Source organism: Heptranchias perlo, chromosome 2, assembly GCF_035084215.1.
Source record: "Heptranchias perlo isolate sHepPer1 chromosome 2, sHepPer1.hap1, whole genome shotgun sequence".
Classification (NCBI taxonomy): Eukaryota; Metazoa; Chordata; class Chondrichthyes; order Hexanchiformes; family Hexanchidae; genus Heptranchias; species Heptranchias perlo.
In genome coordinates this window covers 8087365-8105315 of record NC_090326.1, presented here as the reverse complement: position 1 = coordinate 8105315, position 17951 = coordinate 8087365, and the positions used below count along the sequence as shown (strand labels likewise).

Below are 17951 nucleotides of genomic sequence, written 5' to 3'. Positions count from 1 at the left end.
GCTGAGTTAATTTTTTTTTTTCTCATCTCCCCTCCGGGTCATTTCCCGATTACCTTAAATCTGTGTTCTCTGGCTACCGACCCGTCTGCCACTGGTAACAGTTTCACCTTATTTACTCTATCAAAACCCTTCATGATTTTGAACACCTCTATTAAATCTCCTCTTAACCTTTTCTGCTCTAAGGAAAACAACTCCAGATTCTCCAGTCTCTCCACATAACTGAAGTCTTTTATCCCTGGTACCATTCTAGTAAATCTCCTCTGCACCCTCTCTAAGGCCTTGACATCCTTCCTAAAGTGCGGTGCCCAGAATTGAACACAATACTCCAGCTGAGGCCGAGCCAGTGTTTTATAAAGGTTTAGCATAACTTCCTTGCTTTTGTACTCTGTGCCTCTATTTATAAAGCCACAGATCCCATATGCTTTTTTAACAGCCTTCTCAACTTGTCCTGCCACCTTCAAAGATTTGTGTACATACACCCCCAGGTCTCTCTGTTCCTGCACCCCATTTAAAATTGTACCATTTAGTTTATACTGCCTCTCCTCATTCTTCCTACCAAAATGAATCACTTCACACTTCTCTGCATTAAATTTTATCTGCCATATGTCTGCCCATCTCACCAGTCTGTGTCCTCCTGAAATCCGTTACTATCCTCCTCACTGTTTAGTACATTTCTGAGTTTCGTATCATCTGCAAACATCTGTATGCCCAAGTCCAGGTCATTAATATATATCAAAAAGAACAGTGGTCCCAGCACTGACCCCTGGTGGACATCACTGTATACTTACCTCCAGTCTGAAAAACAACTGTTCACCACTACTGTCTGTTTTCTGTCCCGTGGCCAATTTTGTATCCACGTTGCCACTGTCCCTTTTATCCCATGGGCTTCAGTCTTGCTAACAAGTCTATTATGTGGTAGTTTATCAAATGCCTTTTCAAAGTCCATATACACATCAACCGCACTACCCTCATCAACCCTCTCCGTTACTTCATCAAAGAACTCAATCAAGTTAGTCAAACACAATTTTTCTTTAACAAATCCATGCTCCTTTCATTTATTAACCCATGTTTTTCCAAGTGCCAATTAATTTTCTCCCGGATTATTGTCTCTAAAAGTTTCCCCACCACCGACGTTAGGCTGATTGGCCTGTAATTGTCGGGTTTATCCCTCTGCCCTTTTTTGACCGGGGGTGAAATATTTGCAATCCTCCAGTCCTCTGGCACCATCCCCATATCTAAGCAGCATTGGAAGATTGTGGCCAGAGCCTCCGCAATTTCCACCCTTACTTCCCTCAGTAACCCAGGATGCCTCCCAAATAGACCAGGTGACTTTTCTACTTTGAGCGCTGCCAATCTTTTTAGAACCTCCTCTTTATCTATTTTTATCCTATCCAATTTCTCCACTATCTCCTCCTTAATATGACGTTGACAGCATCCTCTTCTCTAGTGAAGACCGATGCAAAGTATTCATTTAGTACCGCAGCCATGGCCTCTGCCTCCACAAGAAGATCTACTTTTTGGTCCCTAATCGGCCTCACCCTTCTTGTAAATCCCCTTTTACTATTTATATTTTTATAAAAGACTTTTGGGTTCCCTTTTATGTTACCCACTAATCTATTCTCACACTCTCACTTTGCCTCTCTTACTTCCTTTTTTAGATCTCCTCTGTACTTTCTGTATTTAGCTTGGTTCTTTACTGAATTATGAACCTTACATTTATCATAAGCCTCCTTTTTCAGTTTCATTTTAATCTCTATATCTTTAGTCATCCAGGGAGCTCTAGCTTTGGAGGCCCTGCCTCTCCCCCTCGTGGGAATGTGTCTACTCTGCACCTGAACTGTCTCCTGTTTGAAGGCCTCCCATTGCTCATTTACTGTTTTACCTGCCAGTCTTTGATTCCATTCCACCTGGGCCTGATCCCTTTTCAACCCACTGAAATTAGCCCTCCTCCAGTTAAGTATTTTCACATTTGATTTTTCCTTGTCTTTTCCACACTGCTCTAAACCTAATGATATTGTGATCACTGTTCCCCAAATGCACCCCCACTGAAACATGCTCCACCTGCCCCACTTCATTCCCCAGAACTAGATCCAGCACTGCTTCCTTCCTTGTTGGGCTTGTTCACACATAGCTCTCTCCACTGGTTTTGTGCTGTCACCCAATGCTCTATTTTTAGTCTTCTACCTTTCTCCCAGATTATTATTCAACAAGCATTATGTGTGGTAAAACACATTTAAACATCAGGGGACAGCACCTTGAGAACTTCTTTCTAAGATAGTCAAATTTTCTTCCAAAATTGAGGCGTGTTTTACGAAACCTTCTGTTTTTACACAGGTTTTAATTCCCTTAACTCGCTGCAATTCCCACAAGGAGACGATTCAAGGACAACTGAAGACTCGGAATACGGGGCTGTATTTGCTGATATTTGATAACTCTTTTTCAAGGTAAGCTACGTCAGTTGGTCTTAAATATTGTCTTAATAAGGAAACGCCCTTCATTGATCTGTGAACTTTCAGAGAACTGCATGGCACTGTTGTTAAGAGATAAACTATCTTCATGTGAATGGGTGTAAAACAAACAACATTAACATAACACAGCTGGCAGGGTGGACAGGAAATCCATGAGTATCATCTCAATCCCAAAATTGAGTTGCAAGGGTGGAAATTCTTGAATGCACCCAAATTATGAGGGATCAGTGAAATATACATGCTGTCTGCACTCACATTGTTATTTACTTCTCATATTTGGCTGAGTCAACTTCCTGTTTGACCTCCGCCCACATGGTGGTTGCCTGAGGGAGAGGTTGGACGTGAAGCAAGGCTGATCGCAACCTAAGGGCTTTAGAGCTGCCAGATTTCTCATACAAATCTGTAACTCTTTTTTTGTCTGACCCATCCAAAACATCATACAGCACTCTCGCTCCCGAGTCAGAAGGTTGTAGGTTCAAGTCAGAGACTTGAGCACAAAATCTAGGCTGACTGAGGGAGTGCTGCGCTGTCAGAGGTGCCATCCTATGGATGAGACATTAAACCAAGGCCCTGCCTGCCCTATCAGGTGGACGTAAAAGATCCCAAGGCACTATTTCAAAGAAGAGCAGGGGAGTCCTGGCAAATATTTATCCCTCAACCAACATCACTAAAAACAGATTATCTGATCATTATGTCATTGCCTTTTGTGGGAGCTTTTCTGTGTGCTGATTGGTTGCTGCATTTCCTACATGACAACAGTGACTACACTTCAAAAGTACTTCATTGGCTGTAAAGCGCTTTGGGAGGCCCTGAGGTTGTGAAAGGCACTATATAAATGCAAGTCTTTCTTTTCTTCGAATGCTTAATAAGCACGGCTGTACTGAAGCATCTTCAAAGGGAGTCAATAGTGAGTCAATAGGAATTGCATTCCCCTTAAGGCTAAAATGGTATGTCTAGGGTACATTCTGCCCCTAACACCAGATATCATACCTTGTTACAGATGCAAAACAATCTTAAAGTAAAAGAATGCAAGCCAGTCACTTAATGCTCGTGAGGTGAAAATTACAATTTCCTGATCTTGGAGCCCCCCCCCCCCCCCCCTCCACCTAACAAAAATTGGATTCTGATTGACCTGAAGCTCTGCTTATTTAGCAACAGTTAGACTTTGTGGCCTTCAAAGGACATAACAGCAGAGTAATTCATTGGTCATTACACGGTATAACAATCCTGTCCTTAAGAAACAGCGTATCATCTAATTTACTGTCAGCAATGCCATGGGAGGTCCATCAGTATACGATACACGAGTCCAAAGGCCAACCCCTAGAATACCCACTTCATGCCCCTTTTCCAACCTGAATAGTTTTCTTTGTAAGGCCAATTTCCTGTCCAGCAGCATTCCTTATTCCCTGTTCCATGGCTCCTTACTTAAAACATTAATCAGCAATGTGGAAAACTTGTCCGCATCAGCTGCGTCCTGCATGCGATGGTGTCTTTTTTGATTCCTGTATGAGGGAGACCATCGGAGAAGTTTTCCTTCTTTTATTCCTGAGGAGTATTCTGGATTTTGAAGGAGCGACTTTCTCAGGACCGTTAGTCAGGACTCCAGCTGAAGGCACTTGGAAGAGCTCCAGGCAATGCTTGGGGCAGGAAAGCTCGCAGTTATACTGCTGCCACTTACTTCCCTAAAGGGTGGGAGCCTTCTGATCCATCCTGGACCTCAGAGTATAGACTGCTTCCTTCAGAAGGGAAACTTAAGGACAGTAAAACGGATTGTTCTAGTGCATCTAGAAGACTGGCTGGTAGCTGCAGAAATCAGTGGGATGGAAATTGGGTGGGTTCTACAGTGGGTGGGTGATCTGCCGGGCCAGGTCACCGCCCAGGCAGTGAAGGGGAAAATTACCTCTGATGTGGGTTTTTTTTTACATAGCTGGACCAGGATGTGAAAACCCTAACTCCACAGAACAGTGTTTGAAAGCTGAACTAGATTTCAAATTTAATCTCCCAAGTTTGCCATTTTCGTAAAAGTGTCGAGAGAAAATGTTGTTCACTTTTCAAATAAAATGTTTCGGCATGCGCTCATTCACTGATTAAACCCATATGATTAGTAGGTCAAAGTAACTGTTGTCACTTATTTCTTTTAGGTTTACCTCAAAGAAGGTGCTTTATCGCTTAACTGTTGAAAAACCCATAATCTACGATGGAAGCGATGTTCCCGAACCGTGAAATGTTTTCACATATATTTTAAACTGTTTAAGGATAGCCAAGAGTATTTGAAAACTATGCAAACATGCTTTATACAAAAATATATGTAGTAACTTTTCTTTTATAATGCTGCAACACTAAATAATGTAATTGGAGTCTGTCAGGGATATGCAGTGTTTCTGTAGTGGGTAACTTGGCAGAGTCTAACACTAGGAGTGACGGTTGCAATGCTTTTTATTTATATAATCAGGTGCTGGTGTAACATTTTCGCTGCTTTTGCTGTACTGCTGCCACCACTTTTACCACTCTTTCCATCTGCAGCTGGAAGCTATAAACTTATAAACAGTTATAAACTGACGTACACACACCATAGCACCATCAGTGGTAGTATACTTGGGAATGAAGTAAGTGGGTTAATATCCTCTTGTTCCCAGTGATTTGTTGGAGAACAAATAGCAAGAACGTGGTCTAATGAGGTAAATGTGTGGAAATGATCTACCTAATGTGTGCAGTTAAGGACGCGTGACACTATAATTGGGGCAGCTTAACAAGGAAAGATATATTTATATTTAATGTCACAGATATTTTGACTGGAGATAGATATATTTTGAGAAGTTTTTATGCCTGGATTTTTAATATAACAGCTTTGTAGTAAAGCCCATTTTAATAGTGCAATATCTGAAACTAACTTGGCAAAGTAATTATTTTTCAAGTTACAAATGCTCTCAGCAAGAATGTACACTACACTCTTATTCGAAAGTTTGATAGTTAGACAGCACCAATTAATAAAGGAAATCACCATGTAACTTTCACCTGAAACTAATCATTTCTAATTTGAATTTTCAGGTCTGATATTTTTTAAAGCTTCACTTTATTTACTCACTTATCCAAACTAACTTGTACAAGTTTTGTTTAAGGCCAGAAACACAAAAATAAAATACTTTTACCTCAGATCATTAGTTACATCCACAAGACATGTGTGAGATCCCATTGTTCAAGCCATATTTAAACTAACCAGAAATGACATGACCTGAATTGGTCCAAATTTCAGTATTTTGCTCTTTTAACTCTATTGCTTTTTTCCACCATCTCTCCCAACAGGATTGGGTGGGTAGTGTAGTGGTTATGTTACTGGACTAGTAATCCAAAGGCCTGGACTAATAATCGAGAGAATAGTTGAAATCCCACCGTGGCAGTTTGAGAATCTGGAAATTAAAATAAGTTGGTCGTAGTAAAAGCTGTCAGATTGTCTTAAAACCCCAACTGGTTCACTGGTGTCCTTCAGGGAAGCAGGAAGAAGCTGCTGTCCTTACCCAGTCTGGCCTATGTGTGTGACTCCTAATCCTACACCAGTGTGGTTGACTCTTAACACCCACTCAGTTGTATCAAAACACTACAAAGAATAAACTCCCTCCCTGCCAGCACTGTGGGAGAACCTTCACCACATGGACTGCAACAGTTCAAGAAGGCGGCTCACCACCAATTAGGGATGGGCGATAAATGCCAGCCTCGCCAGCGACGCCCACATTCCGAGAATGAATATAAAATAAAAACATCGCACAGATGAAAGTGAAACTATAGGTCCTGTGCTTTTCGGGCAGTTTCACCTGGGCTAGCCAGTGCTACAACTTTCTCTTGCTAAAGAACAATGGTCACCCATACATTCCATCTGGGTGCTTCATTGCCATAAGATCAGATAGCACTGAAGTGAGTCGAGGGAGACCACAGTCTCCCACCAAAATACAGGAATTTTGGGGAGTTTTTCAAATCTTCCTCCCGTTTTTTTTAATTACTTGCCTCAAACCCTCCTCATGCTTATTCCTTACCCCCTCTTTTCTTCTCTTGCTAGTACTGAGCCCACCTTCCCTTACTGTCACAGCAGAGAAGCCCCAGAGGTGTCCCATTGTCAGTGCCATTCAGGGTTTCTTTTTTAAATTCAGCCCAGGTGAAGGGCTTAAGCTTATGTAGCAGGTTAGCACGATTGGGTAAATTAAAAAGTAGTGATGCCCGAAAATTGGGACTTAGAAGTCTGTAGATTGTATGAGGAAGTGATGACTAAGGTGAGGTCCTGGATGAGTTAAATCAGGTTTACTTCCTTCCTTGACATCCAGGATCCCAAAATTGACCCACCCACGATGTATAGGGAGGGGGGAGGGAAACCCGTCCAGACCGGGAACGCGGAAGTCCTGCTGAATTTAACGGCAGGACCTCGTTAGAATTTTTTTCTTCCGCTTCCTGCCCGGCAGCCGGCCAAATTGACAGGCCGGCCGGCTGCTGATTGGGAAAACCAGCGGCAGGAGGCCGCAGCCAGGGACCCTTGGAGACAACCCCCGACAATCGGCAGGGGGGAGGGAGCGAGAGATCGGGGCTGCGGAGGGGGAAGTCGGCCATCATGGGAGGGAGACAGCGAGAGATCAGGGTTTGGGAGGTCGGCGATCACCGGAGGGAGGGAGAGAGAGATCGGGGTTTGGGAGGACGGCGATCACCGGAGGGAGAGAGCGAGAGATCGGGGTTTGGGAGGTCGACGATGGCCGGAGGGAGGGAGAGAGAGATCAGGGTTTGGGAGGACGGCGATCACCAGAGGGAGGGAGAGAGAGATCAGGGTTTGGGAGGTCGGCTATCATGGGAGGGAGGGAGAGAGAGATCAGGGTTTGGGAGGTCGGCTATTATGGGAGGGAGAGAGAGATCAGGGTTTGGGAGGTCGGCCATCGCCAGAGGGAGGGAGCGAGGGATCAGAGTTTGGGAGGACGGCCATCGCCAGAGGGAGGGAGAGAGAGATCAGAGTTTGGGAGGACGGCGATCGCCAGAGGGAGGGAGAGAGAGATCAGAGTTTGGGAGGACGGCCATCGCCAGAGGGAGGGAGCGAGAGATCGGGGTTTGGGAGGTCGGCCATCGCCAGAGGGAGGGAGCGAGAGATCGGGGTTTGGGAGGACGGCGATCGCCGGAGGGAGGGAGAGAGAGATCAGAGTTTGGGAGGACGGCCATCGCCAGAGGGAGGGAGAGAGAGATCAGAGTTTGGGAGGACGGCCATCGCCAGAGGGAGGGAGAGAGAGATCGGGGTTTGGGAGGACGGCCATCGCCAGAGGGAGGGAGAGAGAGATCGGGGTTTGGGAGGACGGCCATCGCCAGAGGGAGGGAGCGAGAGATCGGGGTTTGGGAGGACGGCGATCGCCGGAGGGTGGGAGAGAGAGATCAGGGTTTGGGAGGTCGGCCATCGCCAGAGGGAGGGAGAGAGAGATCAGGGTTTGGGAGGTCGGCCATCGCCAGAGGGAGGGAGAGAGAGATCAGGGTTTGGGAGGTCGGCCATCGCCAGAGGGAGGGAGAGAGAGATCGGGGTTTGGGAGGACGGCGATCGCCAGAGGGAGGGAGCGAGGGATCAGAGTTTGGGAGGACGGCGATCGCCAGAGGGAGGGAGCGAGGGATCAGAGTTTGGGAGGACGGCGATCGCCAGAGGGAGGGAGAGAGAGATCAGAGTTTGGGAGGACGGCCATCGCCAGAGGGAGGGAGAGAGAGATCGGGGTTTGGGAGGACGGCCATCGCCAGAGGGAGGGAGCGAGGGATCAGAGTTTGGGAGGACGGCGATCGCCAGAGGGAGGGAGAGAGAGATCAGAGTTTGGGAGGACGGCCATCGCCAGAGGGAGGGAGAGAGAGATCAGAGTTTGGGAGGACGGCCATCGCCAGAGGGAGGGAGAGAGAGATCGGGGTTTGGGAGGACGGCCATCGCCAGAGGGAGGGAGCGAGGGATCAGAGTTTGGGAGGACGGCCATCGCCAGAGGGAGGGAGAGAGAGATCGGGGTTTGGGAGGACGGCCATCGCCAGAGGGAGGGAGCGAGAGATCGGGGTTTGGGAGGACGGCGATCGCCGGAGGGAGAGAGAGATCGGGGTTTGGGAGGACGGCGATCGCCGGAGGGAGGGAGAGAGAGATCGGGGTTTGGGAGTCGGCGATCACCGGAGGGAGGGAGAGAGAGATCGGGGTTTGGGAGGACGGCGATCGCCGGAGGGAGGGAGAGAGAGATCGGGGTTTGGGAGGTCGGCTATCGCCGGAGGGAGAGAGCGAGAGATCAGGGTTTGGGAGGTCGGCTATCGCCAGAGGGAGGGAGAGAGAGATCGGGGTTTGGGAGGACGGCGATCGCCAGAGGGAGGGAGAGAGAGATCGGGGTTTGGGAGGTCGGCTATCGCCAGAGGGAGGGAGAGAGAGATCGGGGTTTGGGAGGACGGCGATCGCCAGAGGGAGGGAGAGAGAGATCAGAGTTTGGGAGGACGGCCATCGCCAGAGGGAGGGAGAGAGAGATCGGGGTTTGGGAGGACGGCCATCGCCAGAGGGAGGGAGAGAGAGATCGGGGTTTGGGAGGACGGCGATCGCCAGAGGGAGGGAGAGAGAGATCAGAGTTTGGGAGGACGGCCATCGCCAGAGGGAGGGAGCGAGGGATCAGAGTTTGGGAGGACGGCCATCGCCAGAGGGAGGGAGCGAGGGATCAGAGTTTGGGAGGACGGCCATCGCCAGAGGGAGGGAGAGAGAGATCGGGGTTTGGGAGGACGGCCATCGCCAGAGGGAGGGAGCGAGAGATCGGGGTTTGGGAGGACGGCCATCGCCAGAGGGAGGGAGAGAGAGATCGGGGTTTGGGAGGACGGCCATCGCCAGAGGGAGGGAGAGAGAGATCAGAGTTTGGGAGGACGGCCATCGCCAGAGGGAGGGAGAGAGAGATCAGAGTTTGGGAGGACGGCCATCGCCAGAGGGAGGGAGCGAGGGATCAGAGTTTGGGAGGACGGCCATCGCCAGAGGGAGGGAGCGAGGGATCAGAGTTTGGGAGGACGGCCATCGCCAGAGGGAGGGAGAGAGAGATCGGGGTTTGGGAGGACGGCCATCGCCAGAGGGAGGGAGCGAGAGATCGGGGTTTGGGAGGACGGCGATCGGCGGAGGGTGGGAGAGAGAGATCGGGGTTTGGGAGTCGGCGATCACCGGAGGGAGGGAGAGAGAGATCGGGGTTTGGGAGGACGGCGATCGCCGGAGGGAGGGAGAGAGAGATCAGGGTTTGGGAGGACGGCGATCGCCAGAGGGAGGGAGAGAGAGATCAGGGTTTGGGAGGACGGCCATCGCCAGAGGGAGAGAGCGAGAGATCAGGGTTTGGGAGGTCGGCTGTCGCCAGAGGGAGGGAGAGAGAGATCGGGGTTTGGGAGGTCGACAATGGCCGGAGGGAGGGAGAGAGAGATCAGGGTTTGGGAGGTCGGCTATCGCCGGAGGGAGAGAGCGAGAGATCAGGGTTTGGGAGGTCGGCTGTCGCCAGAGGGAGGGAGAGAGAGATCGGGGTTTGGGAGGTCGGCTGTCGCCGGAGGGAGGGAGAGAGAGATCGGGGTTTGGGAGGACGGCCATCGCCAGAGGGAGGGAGAGAGAGATCGGGGTTTGGGAGGACGGCGATCACCGGAGGGAGGGAGAGAGAGATCGGGGTTTGGGAGGACGGCGATCGCCAGAGGGAGGGAGAGAGAGATCGGGGTTTGGGAGGACGGCGATCACCGGAGGGAGGGAGAGAGAGATCAGAGTTTGGGAGGACGGCCATCGCCAGAGGGAGGGAGAGAGAGATCGGGGTTTGGGAGGTCGGCTGTCGCCAGAGGGAGGGAGAGAGAGATCAGGGTTTGGGAGGTCGGCCATCGCCAGAGGGAGGGAGAGAGAGATCGGGGTTTGGGAGGACGGCGATCACCGGAGGGAGGGAGAGAGAGATCGGGGTTTGGGAGGTCGGCTGTCGCCAGAGGGAGGGAGAGAGAGATCAGGGTTTGGGAGGTCGGCCATCGCCAGAGGGAGGGAGAGAGAGATCGGGGTTTGGGAGGTCGGCTATCGCCAGAGGGAGGGAGAGAGAGATCGGGGTTTGGGAGGTCGGCTGTCGCCAGAGGGAGGGAGAGAGAGATCGGGGTTTGGGAGGTCGGCCATCGCCGGAGGGAGGGAGAGAGAGATCGGGGTTTGGGAGGTCGGCTGTCGCCAGAGGGAGGGAGAGAGAGATCGGGGTTTGGGAGGACGGCGATCGCCAGAGGGAGGGAGAGAGAGATCGGGGTTTGGGAGGTCGGCTATCGCCGGAGGGAGAGAGCGAGAGATCAGGGTTTGGGAGGACGGCCATCGCCAGAGGGAGGGAGAGAGAGATCGGGGTTTGGGAGGTCGACAATGGCCGGAGGGAGGGAGAGAGAGATCGGGGTTTGGGAGGACGGCGATCACCGGAGGGAGGGAGAGAGAGATCGGGGTTTGGGAGGTCGGCCATCGCCGGAGGGAGGGAGAGAGAGATCGGGGTTTGGGAGGTCGGCTGTCGCCAGAGGGAGGGAGAGAGAGATCGGGGTTTGGGAGGACGGCGATCGCCAGAGGGAGGGAGAGAGAGATCGGGGTTTGGGAGGACGGCGATCGCCGGAGGGAGGGAGAGAGAGATCGGGGTTTGGGAGGTCGGCGATCGCCAGAGGGAGGGAGAGAGAGATCAGGGTTTGGGAGGTCGGCTGTCGCCAGAGGGAGGGAGAGAGAGATCGGGGTTTGGGAGGACGGCGATCGCCAGAGGGAGGGAGAGAGAGATCGGGGTTTGGGAGGACGGCGATCGCCGGAGGGTGGGAGAGAGAGATCAGGGTTTGGGAGGACGGCGATCGCCGGAGGGAGGCTGAAGGCTGCGTTGAGGGACTGGGGAGAGCACTCCTGGACCTCCTGGCCCACAAGGAGAGCCGGCAGCTCCCGCCTCCCTTCTACTGCGCTGTTTCCTGAGCCCTGGGAAACCAGCGTGGCAACTGTTAAATTTAAATCAGGCTCCCAACTGCACTGTGGGAGCCTGATTTAAATATGTTAATGAACTGTCCCACCTCTCCAGGGTGGGACTCGGACGCCTCAAAACCCACCGCCGTAAAAATGGCTGCAGGAGCGCAGGCAGCAGGTTGGGATCGCGTTCCCTGTTTTTACATTTTTAACCCCCCTCCCCACTCCGACCCTCTCCCGCCAGTGGCGGGAGGATCAATATCGAGGCCACTGTGTTCCTGCTGCTGTGAGTGTGAGAACAAATGGGAATGGCAGCACTGGCTGTGGAGAACAGGTAGAGGATGAAGTGGGAGTCTGAGTTACACATTAGGCAGTGCCAGGGGGGATGGAGGAAAATTCAAAGAAAGATCAGAAAGGTAGAAAGGGAGTGGGAAAAGTCCAGGGGCTAGGATCTGGTTGATGGGAGGTGTCAGTCAGGCAGATATGGTTGAATTGTTTTCACAACTTGTCTGCTGCTTATAGACTCTAAGCCCACTCAGCCTATCCTGTCATAGGAACAGGAGGGAGCTACTCATCCCCTCCAGTCTGTCCTGCCTCTCACAGCCTCAGGACCTCCTAAAACACTCCACAGCTGGAGGAATACTTTTGAAGTGTAGTGACTGTTGTAATGTAGGCAAAGGCGGCAGCCAATCTTTGCACAGCAAGGCCCCACAAACAGCAATGAGGTAAATTACCAAATAATTTGTTTTGGTGGTGTTGATTGAGGGATACATATTAGCAGTAAAAACTCTCCTGCTGTTCTTCAAATAATTGCGTAAGAACTCTCACATGCACTTAAGCTCGGGCCTCAGTTTACTGCCTCATCAGAAAGACAGCACCTCCAACAATGCAGCACTCCCTCAGTACTGCACTGAAGGATCAGCCCAGATTATGTGCTCAAGTCTCAGCAGTGGGCCTTGAACCCACAGCTTTCTGAACCAGAGGCAAGAGTGCTGCCACTGAGCCGAGGCTGGCATGTCATGTATCCGAACCCACCCAGTCCAGCCCATCATGGAAACTACCCCATGATTGACCCTACTCGACCCAATCATGAACCTAACTTCATCCTGTCTACCCCATCGTGCACCTTACCCCAACCAGTCTATCACATTATGGAAACTATCCCACCCAATCTACCATATCATGAACCCTACCCTGTCATCGACCATATGCAGCCCAGTCTGGCCTTTCATTGGCTTTGACTTGCCCATTTCGCTGAATCCTACTATTCAGTCTACTCTGCCTTGGACCCTGTCCCACCCACTTTATCCTAGGATGGCCCATACCTCATTCAGTTTCTCCTGGCATGGATATAACCCGACATAACCAGTTTACCCAATAATGGACTTTTCCCCACTCAGTCTACTCTATTATGAATTCTACCTCTTTGACCCTGTCAATGGCCCGCGGGGCTGGCCCCAATTTTAACCCTCGGACGGGCGCCAGAGGTTCAGTGGGGGGGTGGGCGGTTAAAATTTCAGAACCAGGCAACCCAACCCCATTCTCACCCCTTTAAATTTTAAAGTGCAGTATTCAGGCCATGTACGAGGCAGGCGGGGCCCTAATTAGCATTCCAACTGATGACATCATCGGTGCCGTGACTTAAATTTTGCAGTAAGTGAGGGGGAGGCTCAAGCTGTGGGATCCCAGGCAGCTGATCCGAGCAGGAGGGCTCCCCCCAGACCCCTCAAGGAAGCCTTCGGTCTCCCCCAGCCCCGATCTCCAGCCTCCTTCCCACATCCCCAATCTCCAACCTCGCTCCCCAGCCCTCCCACTCAGGGGCCTCCCTCCCCCAGCCCTCCCGCCGCCGTCCTGTCTGCCCATTTGGCCGGCTGCTGGGCGGGAGGTGGCCCTACAAGATGCAAATGATGCCCTGCTGTTAAGATCGGCAGGGCCTCCACATCCCCAGCCTTGCCGGGCTCTTCGGCCTCAGCCACACCGTCCCCGCCTCGGGGCCACTCAGTCTCCCTTAACATGGATCCCACCCCACCTAATCTACCTATGAAGAACGTTATCGCACTCGGCCTCTCCTATCATGGACCTTAACCCACTCATCTACCATATGATGCATCCTAACTTACCCAGTCTGTCCTATAATGGGGGACCTTATCCTATCATCCACCTAATCTCCGTTATCATGGATCCTACCCCACACCCTCCCCTATAATGGATCCTACCCCACACCCTCCCCTATAATGGATCCTACCCCACACCCTCCCCTATAATGGATCCTACCCCACACCCTCCCCTATAATGGATCCTACCCCACACCCTCCCCTATAATGGATCCTACCCCACACCCTCCCCTATAATGGATCCTACCCCACACCCTCCCCTATAATGGATCCTACTCCATTCAGTCTACTCTATCAGGGACCCTATCCCAGTTAGTCTAACCCATCATGGATCTTACCCTATTCTGTCACCTCTATCATGCATCTTACCCCCTCAATCTACCCTACCACGGCCCCTACCCCACCTAACTGTCTTATGATGGACCCTACCCCTTGCACTTCAACCTATCATGGATATCACCCCATTCAGTCTACCTAACCCCATTAGTCTATCCAACGTGGACCCTACTCTTAATGTTTCCTACATTACAACCGTGAGTACCCAAAAAAACCGTCTTTGTTGGCTGAAAAGCTCTTCGAGACGTCTTGAGATTATGAAAGGCACTATGCTATTACATGTTCTTCCTTTCTTTACTCCACCCAGTCTATCTTACCCCACCCATTGTACCCAATGATGGACCCTGTCTCTGGACTAAACTATAATTAATCAACGGACGTTTAACCAAGAGCACAAAACATAAAGAGGGTGCAAAATAACACCACTTCAGCACCAATGCAGACTCCAAACACTAAACAGACTCTTTAACCTTCCACTGAAGCAATAACCTAGAATCTTTTTAATTTACTTGAACATCCTATCTGTATTTATTGGAAAATTCTAATTATTTTATTTTTGTGTGACTTTAATCAATGCCAGAGAATTCCACTTTAGTTTACAAATTATTTTAAACTGTTTCACACTTCTTTCAGATGGCGTTTGGAATTTCTTGCATGGCAATGAATAATGTAACAGGCACTGGTTTTAATATGCACAGTTAGGATTCAGAGTTCTTGCTCGGGCTATAAATAAAGGATGTATTTTAAAAGTACAGTTTGTGTGCCATCTATTCGTTATACTTCATTGTACTTTCCTAAAGAAAGATGTCCAAAATGTACTGTTTGAAGACTGAAGCTTTTACCGTTCAGTGCTGTTGCCGACTCCAGCAGCAGTCAGTCAGGTGAAGAGGCAACTGGACCCAAGTTCTGAACCCACCAGTACAGACCGATGATGCAGCTCTCTCATCACTGCCTTTCCCAGCCATCAGAGGATGACAGGAAGCCAGAAATGATCATAACGGGCCAGAATTTGCTGAGAAAATAAGGGCGAGTTTAATGCGCTCGCCGTTATTGTGTAAATCATCCAGCAATTTGTGGCGAGGAAGAGATACCCCGTGAGTTGCGAATTGCTGTCACTCCGCCTTTAGCCTTGCAAAAACGGAGCTCGCACTCAACATCCCCATGAGTTTGAAGATATTGCTGTATTTGCACATTAATCACCAATTAAACTCGCCACAAAAAGTTATTGCATGTTCCTGCAATGCCACTCAACCTCCCCAGCCCAGAAAGGGAACAGTTGAAACTGTGGAGTCTCATTCCTGCAGGAAGTATATTGTTCCTAAATTTTTAAATCTTTTTCTTATTTTTCCTTTCTGTCTCTTTTTTCTCTGTCTCTTAATCTAATCTTTCTTTCCTTCTCTTTATTTCTCTTTCTGTACCTGATTTGAGTCTAATTCACCCTCCTTCTTCGTCATTCCTCTGTTTCTTTCCCAATCCTTAAATCTCATCGGTTAAGGAGAGGGACTGTTGGCCCCACCGTTCACTAAGGTCCCAGACGCCCCATTGTCCTCACTCGATGTTATCGGCTCGCACTTCCAGCGAGTTACAGCACAAAACATTTACGAGCTGATGGGTGAGGGAAGAAGTCTAACTAACGGGGCAGGTCGCGAGACGCTCCGCCCCGGCAAAATCTGGGTCATTGATTTAAGACTTTGGAACAACCTTATGTGCCCAAGATTGCAGAGGGCCAGTTGCTCATTGCTGAGGAATCCACCCTGTTTGGTCCTGTGAACAGCATTGTAACCAGATGATTACAGAACTGCATCAAGCAAAAAACCACAGACAACATACTTTTAATGAAAGGCTTTCACTAATGCGGTCACTGAGATATCCCTACATCCATCGGATTCTCTTGATTGTTCTCTTGTCTCCAACAAAAGAAAGCACTTGTAAAACCTTCTAACAAAGCACCTATAGACACAATACAGAAATGTTAAGCAAAGAAAGCAGATAAAGAGAGACGGAGAATACAAAAAGGCAGAAAAAGGCCTCAATATTAACCCCCGCACGACGGGGGGGGGAGAGGGTCAGGGGGGTTAAAGAGTAAAATATGGGGACGCCACCCCGACATGCTGCCCATGTGCCCACCTATTTTACGGTGGTGGATATCGGGGTGTCCAAGCGTCCCACCATGGAGAGGGGGAGCACTTCATTAGCATATTTAAATCGGGCTCCCACAGTGCAATTGGGAGCCTGATTTAAAATTCACTGCTGCTGCGTGGGTTTACCAGGAGTCGAGAAACCCAGTGAAAGGAAGGTGGGAGCTGTCGGCTTCACAAGGAGTGCTCCCCTCGGAGGGTGCACGGTTGGAGGCCGGCCAGGAGAGCACTGGAACAGTCGAGTCTGGAGACAACAATGGCATGGATGAGGGTTTCAGTTGCAGTTGAGCTGAGACAGGGGCGGAGACAGGCGATGTTACGGAGGTGGAAGTAGGCGGTCTTGGTGATGGAGGGGATATATGGCCGGAAGCTCATCTCAGGGTCAAATAGGACGATGAGGTTGCGAACGGTCTGGTCCAGCCTCAGAGAGTGACCAGGGAGGGGGATAGAATCGGTGGCGAGGGAATGGAGTTTGTAGTGGGGACTGAAGGCAATGGCTTTGGTCTTCCCAACATTTAAATGGAGGAAATTTCTGCTGATCCAGTACTGGACGTCGGACAGGCAGCGTGACAAATCAGAGGCAGAAAAAAGGCGACTGGTGTTTTCGGTGGGGCCAGGAAATTTAAATTAGTGCAAGAACAGCAACACGTGCTAAACTCGCACATCAACACGTGAACTCGCACATCAACACGTGAACTCAGCAACACGTGGTGAACTCGCACATCAACACGTGAACTCAGCAACACGTGGTGAACTCGCACATCAACACGTGAACTCAGCAACACGTGGTGAACTCGCACATCAACACGTGAACTCAGCAACACGTGGTGAACTCGCACATCAACACGTGAACTCGCACATCAACACGTGAACTCAGCAACACGTGGTGAACTCGCACATCAACATGTGAACTCAGCAACACGTGGTGAACTCGCACATCAACACGTGAACTCAGCAACACGTGGTGAACTCGCACATCAACACGTGAACTCAGCAACACGTGGTGAACTCGCACATCAACACGTGAACTCGCACATCAACACGTGAACTCAGCAACACGTGGTGAACTCGCACATCAACACGTGAACTCAGCAACACGTGGTGAACTCGCACATCAACACGTGAACTCGCACATCAACACGTGAACTCAGCAACACGTGGTGAACTCGCACATCAACACGTGAACTCAGCAACACGTGGTGAACTCGCACATCAACACGTGAACTCGCACATCAACACGTGAACTCAGCAACACGTGGTGAACTCGCACATCAACACGTGAACTCAGCAACACGTAAACTCGCATAGCAACATGTGAACTCACAACAACACGTGAACTCACAGCAAAACGTGGTGAACTCGCACAGTAACACGTGAACTTGCACAACGCGTGAGCTCGCACATCAACATGTGGTGAACTCGCACAGAATCGTGGTGAACTCGCACAGCAACATGTGGTGAATTTGCACAGCAACACGTGGCACTAACCAGCAGTGAGACCCCCTCGCCAGTGCTGTTGAAAGGGATCATGTAGTACTTACAGGTTAGTTGCAGGTTTATTATTTCAGATTGCTGGTTCACTTCTGGGTGTTTTTTGATGTGTTTTATTACTCTGGAAAAGTTCACTTTGTCTGAACAGAGGAATATTTAGCTGGTGTTGTACTGATTTTGACTGCGTTACTAACAATTTGACTGCAGTCATGGACGGTCTGGTAGGACTGCCTTCGAGGCTGGAAAACAAGGGGGAGCAGCAAGGAAGACAGCCGAGAGCAGGAGTAGCAGGGACAAGAGAGAGGAGGAGGAGGGCACTGCACAGGAGGACATAGATACAGAGGGGGTTAAATTGGTTAATCCCTGAATCCAGGCGCGGGCATCATGGTGCATGATTAACCCGCACCCGGAAGTTCCACTGCAGGCAGCATGTGAGATTCGTGCTGCCTCCTCATTTTGTAGCGCAGCAGCCAGGCCTGACAGCGAT

The 17951-nt window shown here is 50.2% G+C and overlaps 1 protein-coding gene across 1 annotated transcript in view; it reads left to right on the top strand.

Annotated features, from left to right (window-relative positions):
* fyco1a (FYVE and coiled-coil domain autophagy adaptor 1a) overlaps nt 1–7653 on the top strand; it is a 314197-nt gene extending 306544 nt beyond the window's left edge. The window contains exons 16-17 of the mRNA XM_067995711.1: nt 2335–2444; nt 4610–7653. Coding sequence (XP_067851812.1) covers nt 2335–2444; nt 4610–4691 — 192 coding nt within the window. The 3' untranslated portion in view covers nt 4692–7653. The remainder of the gene's footprint in view (nt 1–2334; nt 2445–4609) is intronic.
* The last annotated feature ends 10298 nt before the right edge of the window (nt 7654–17951 follow it).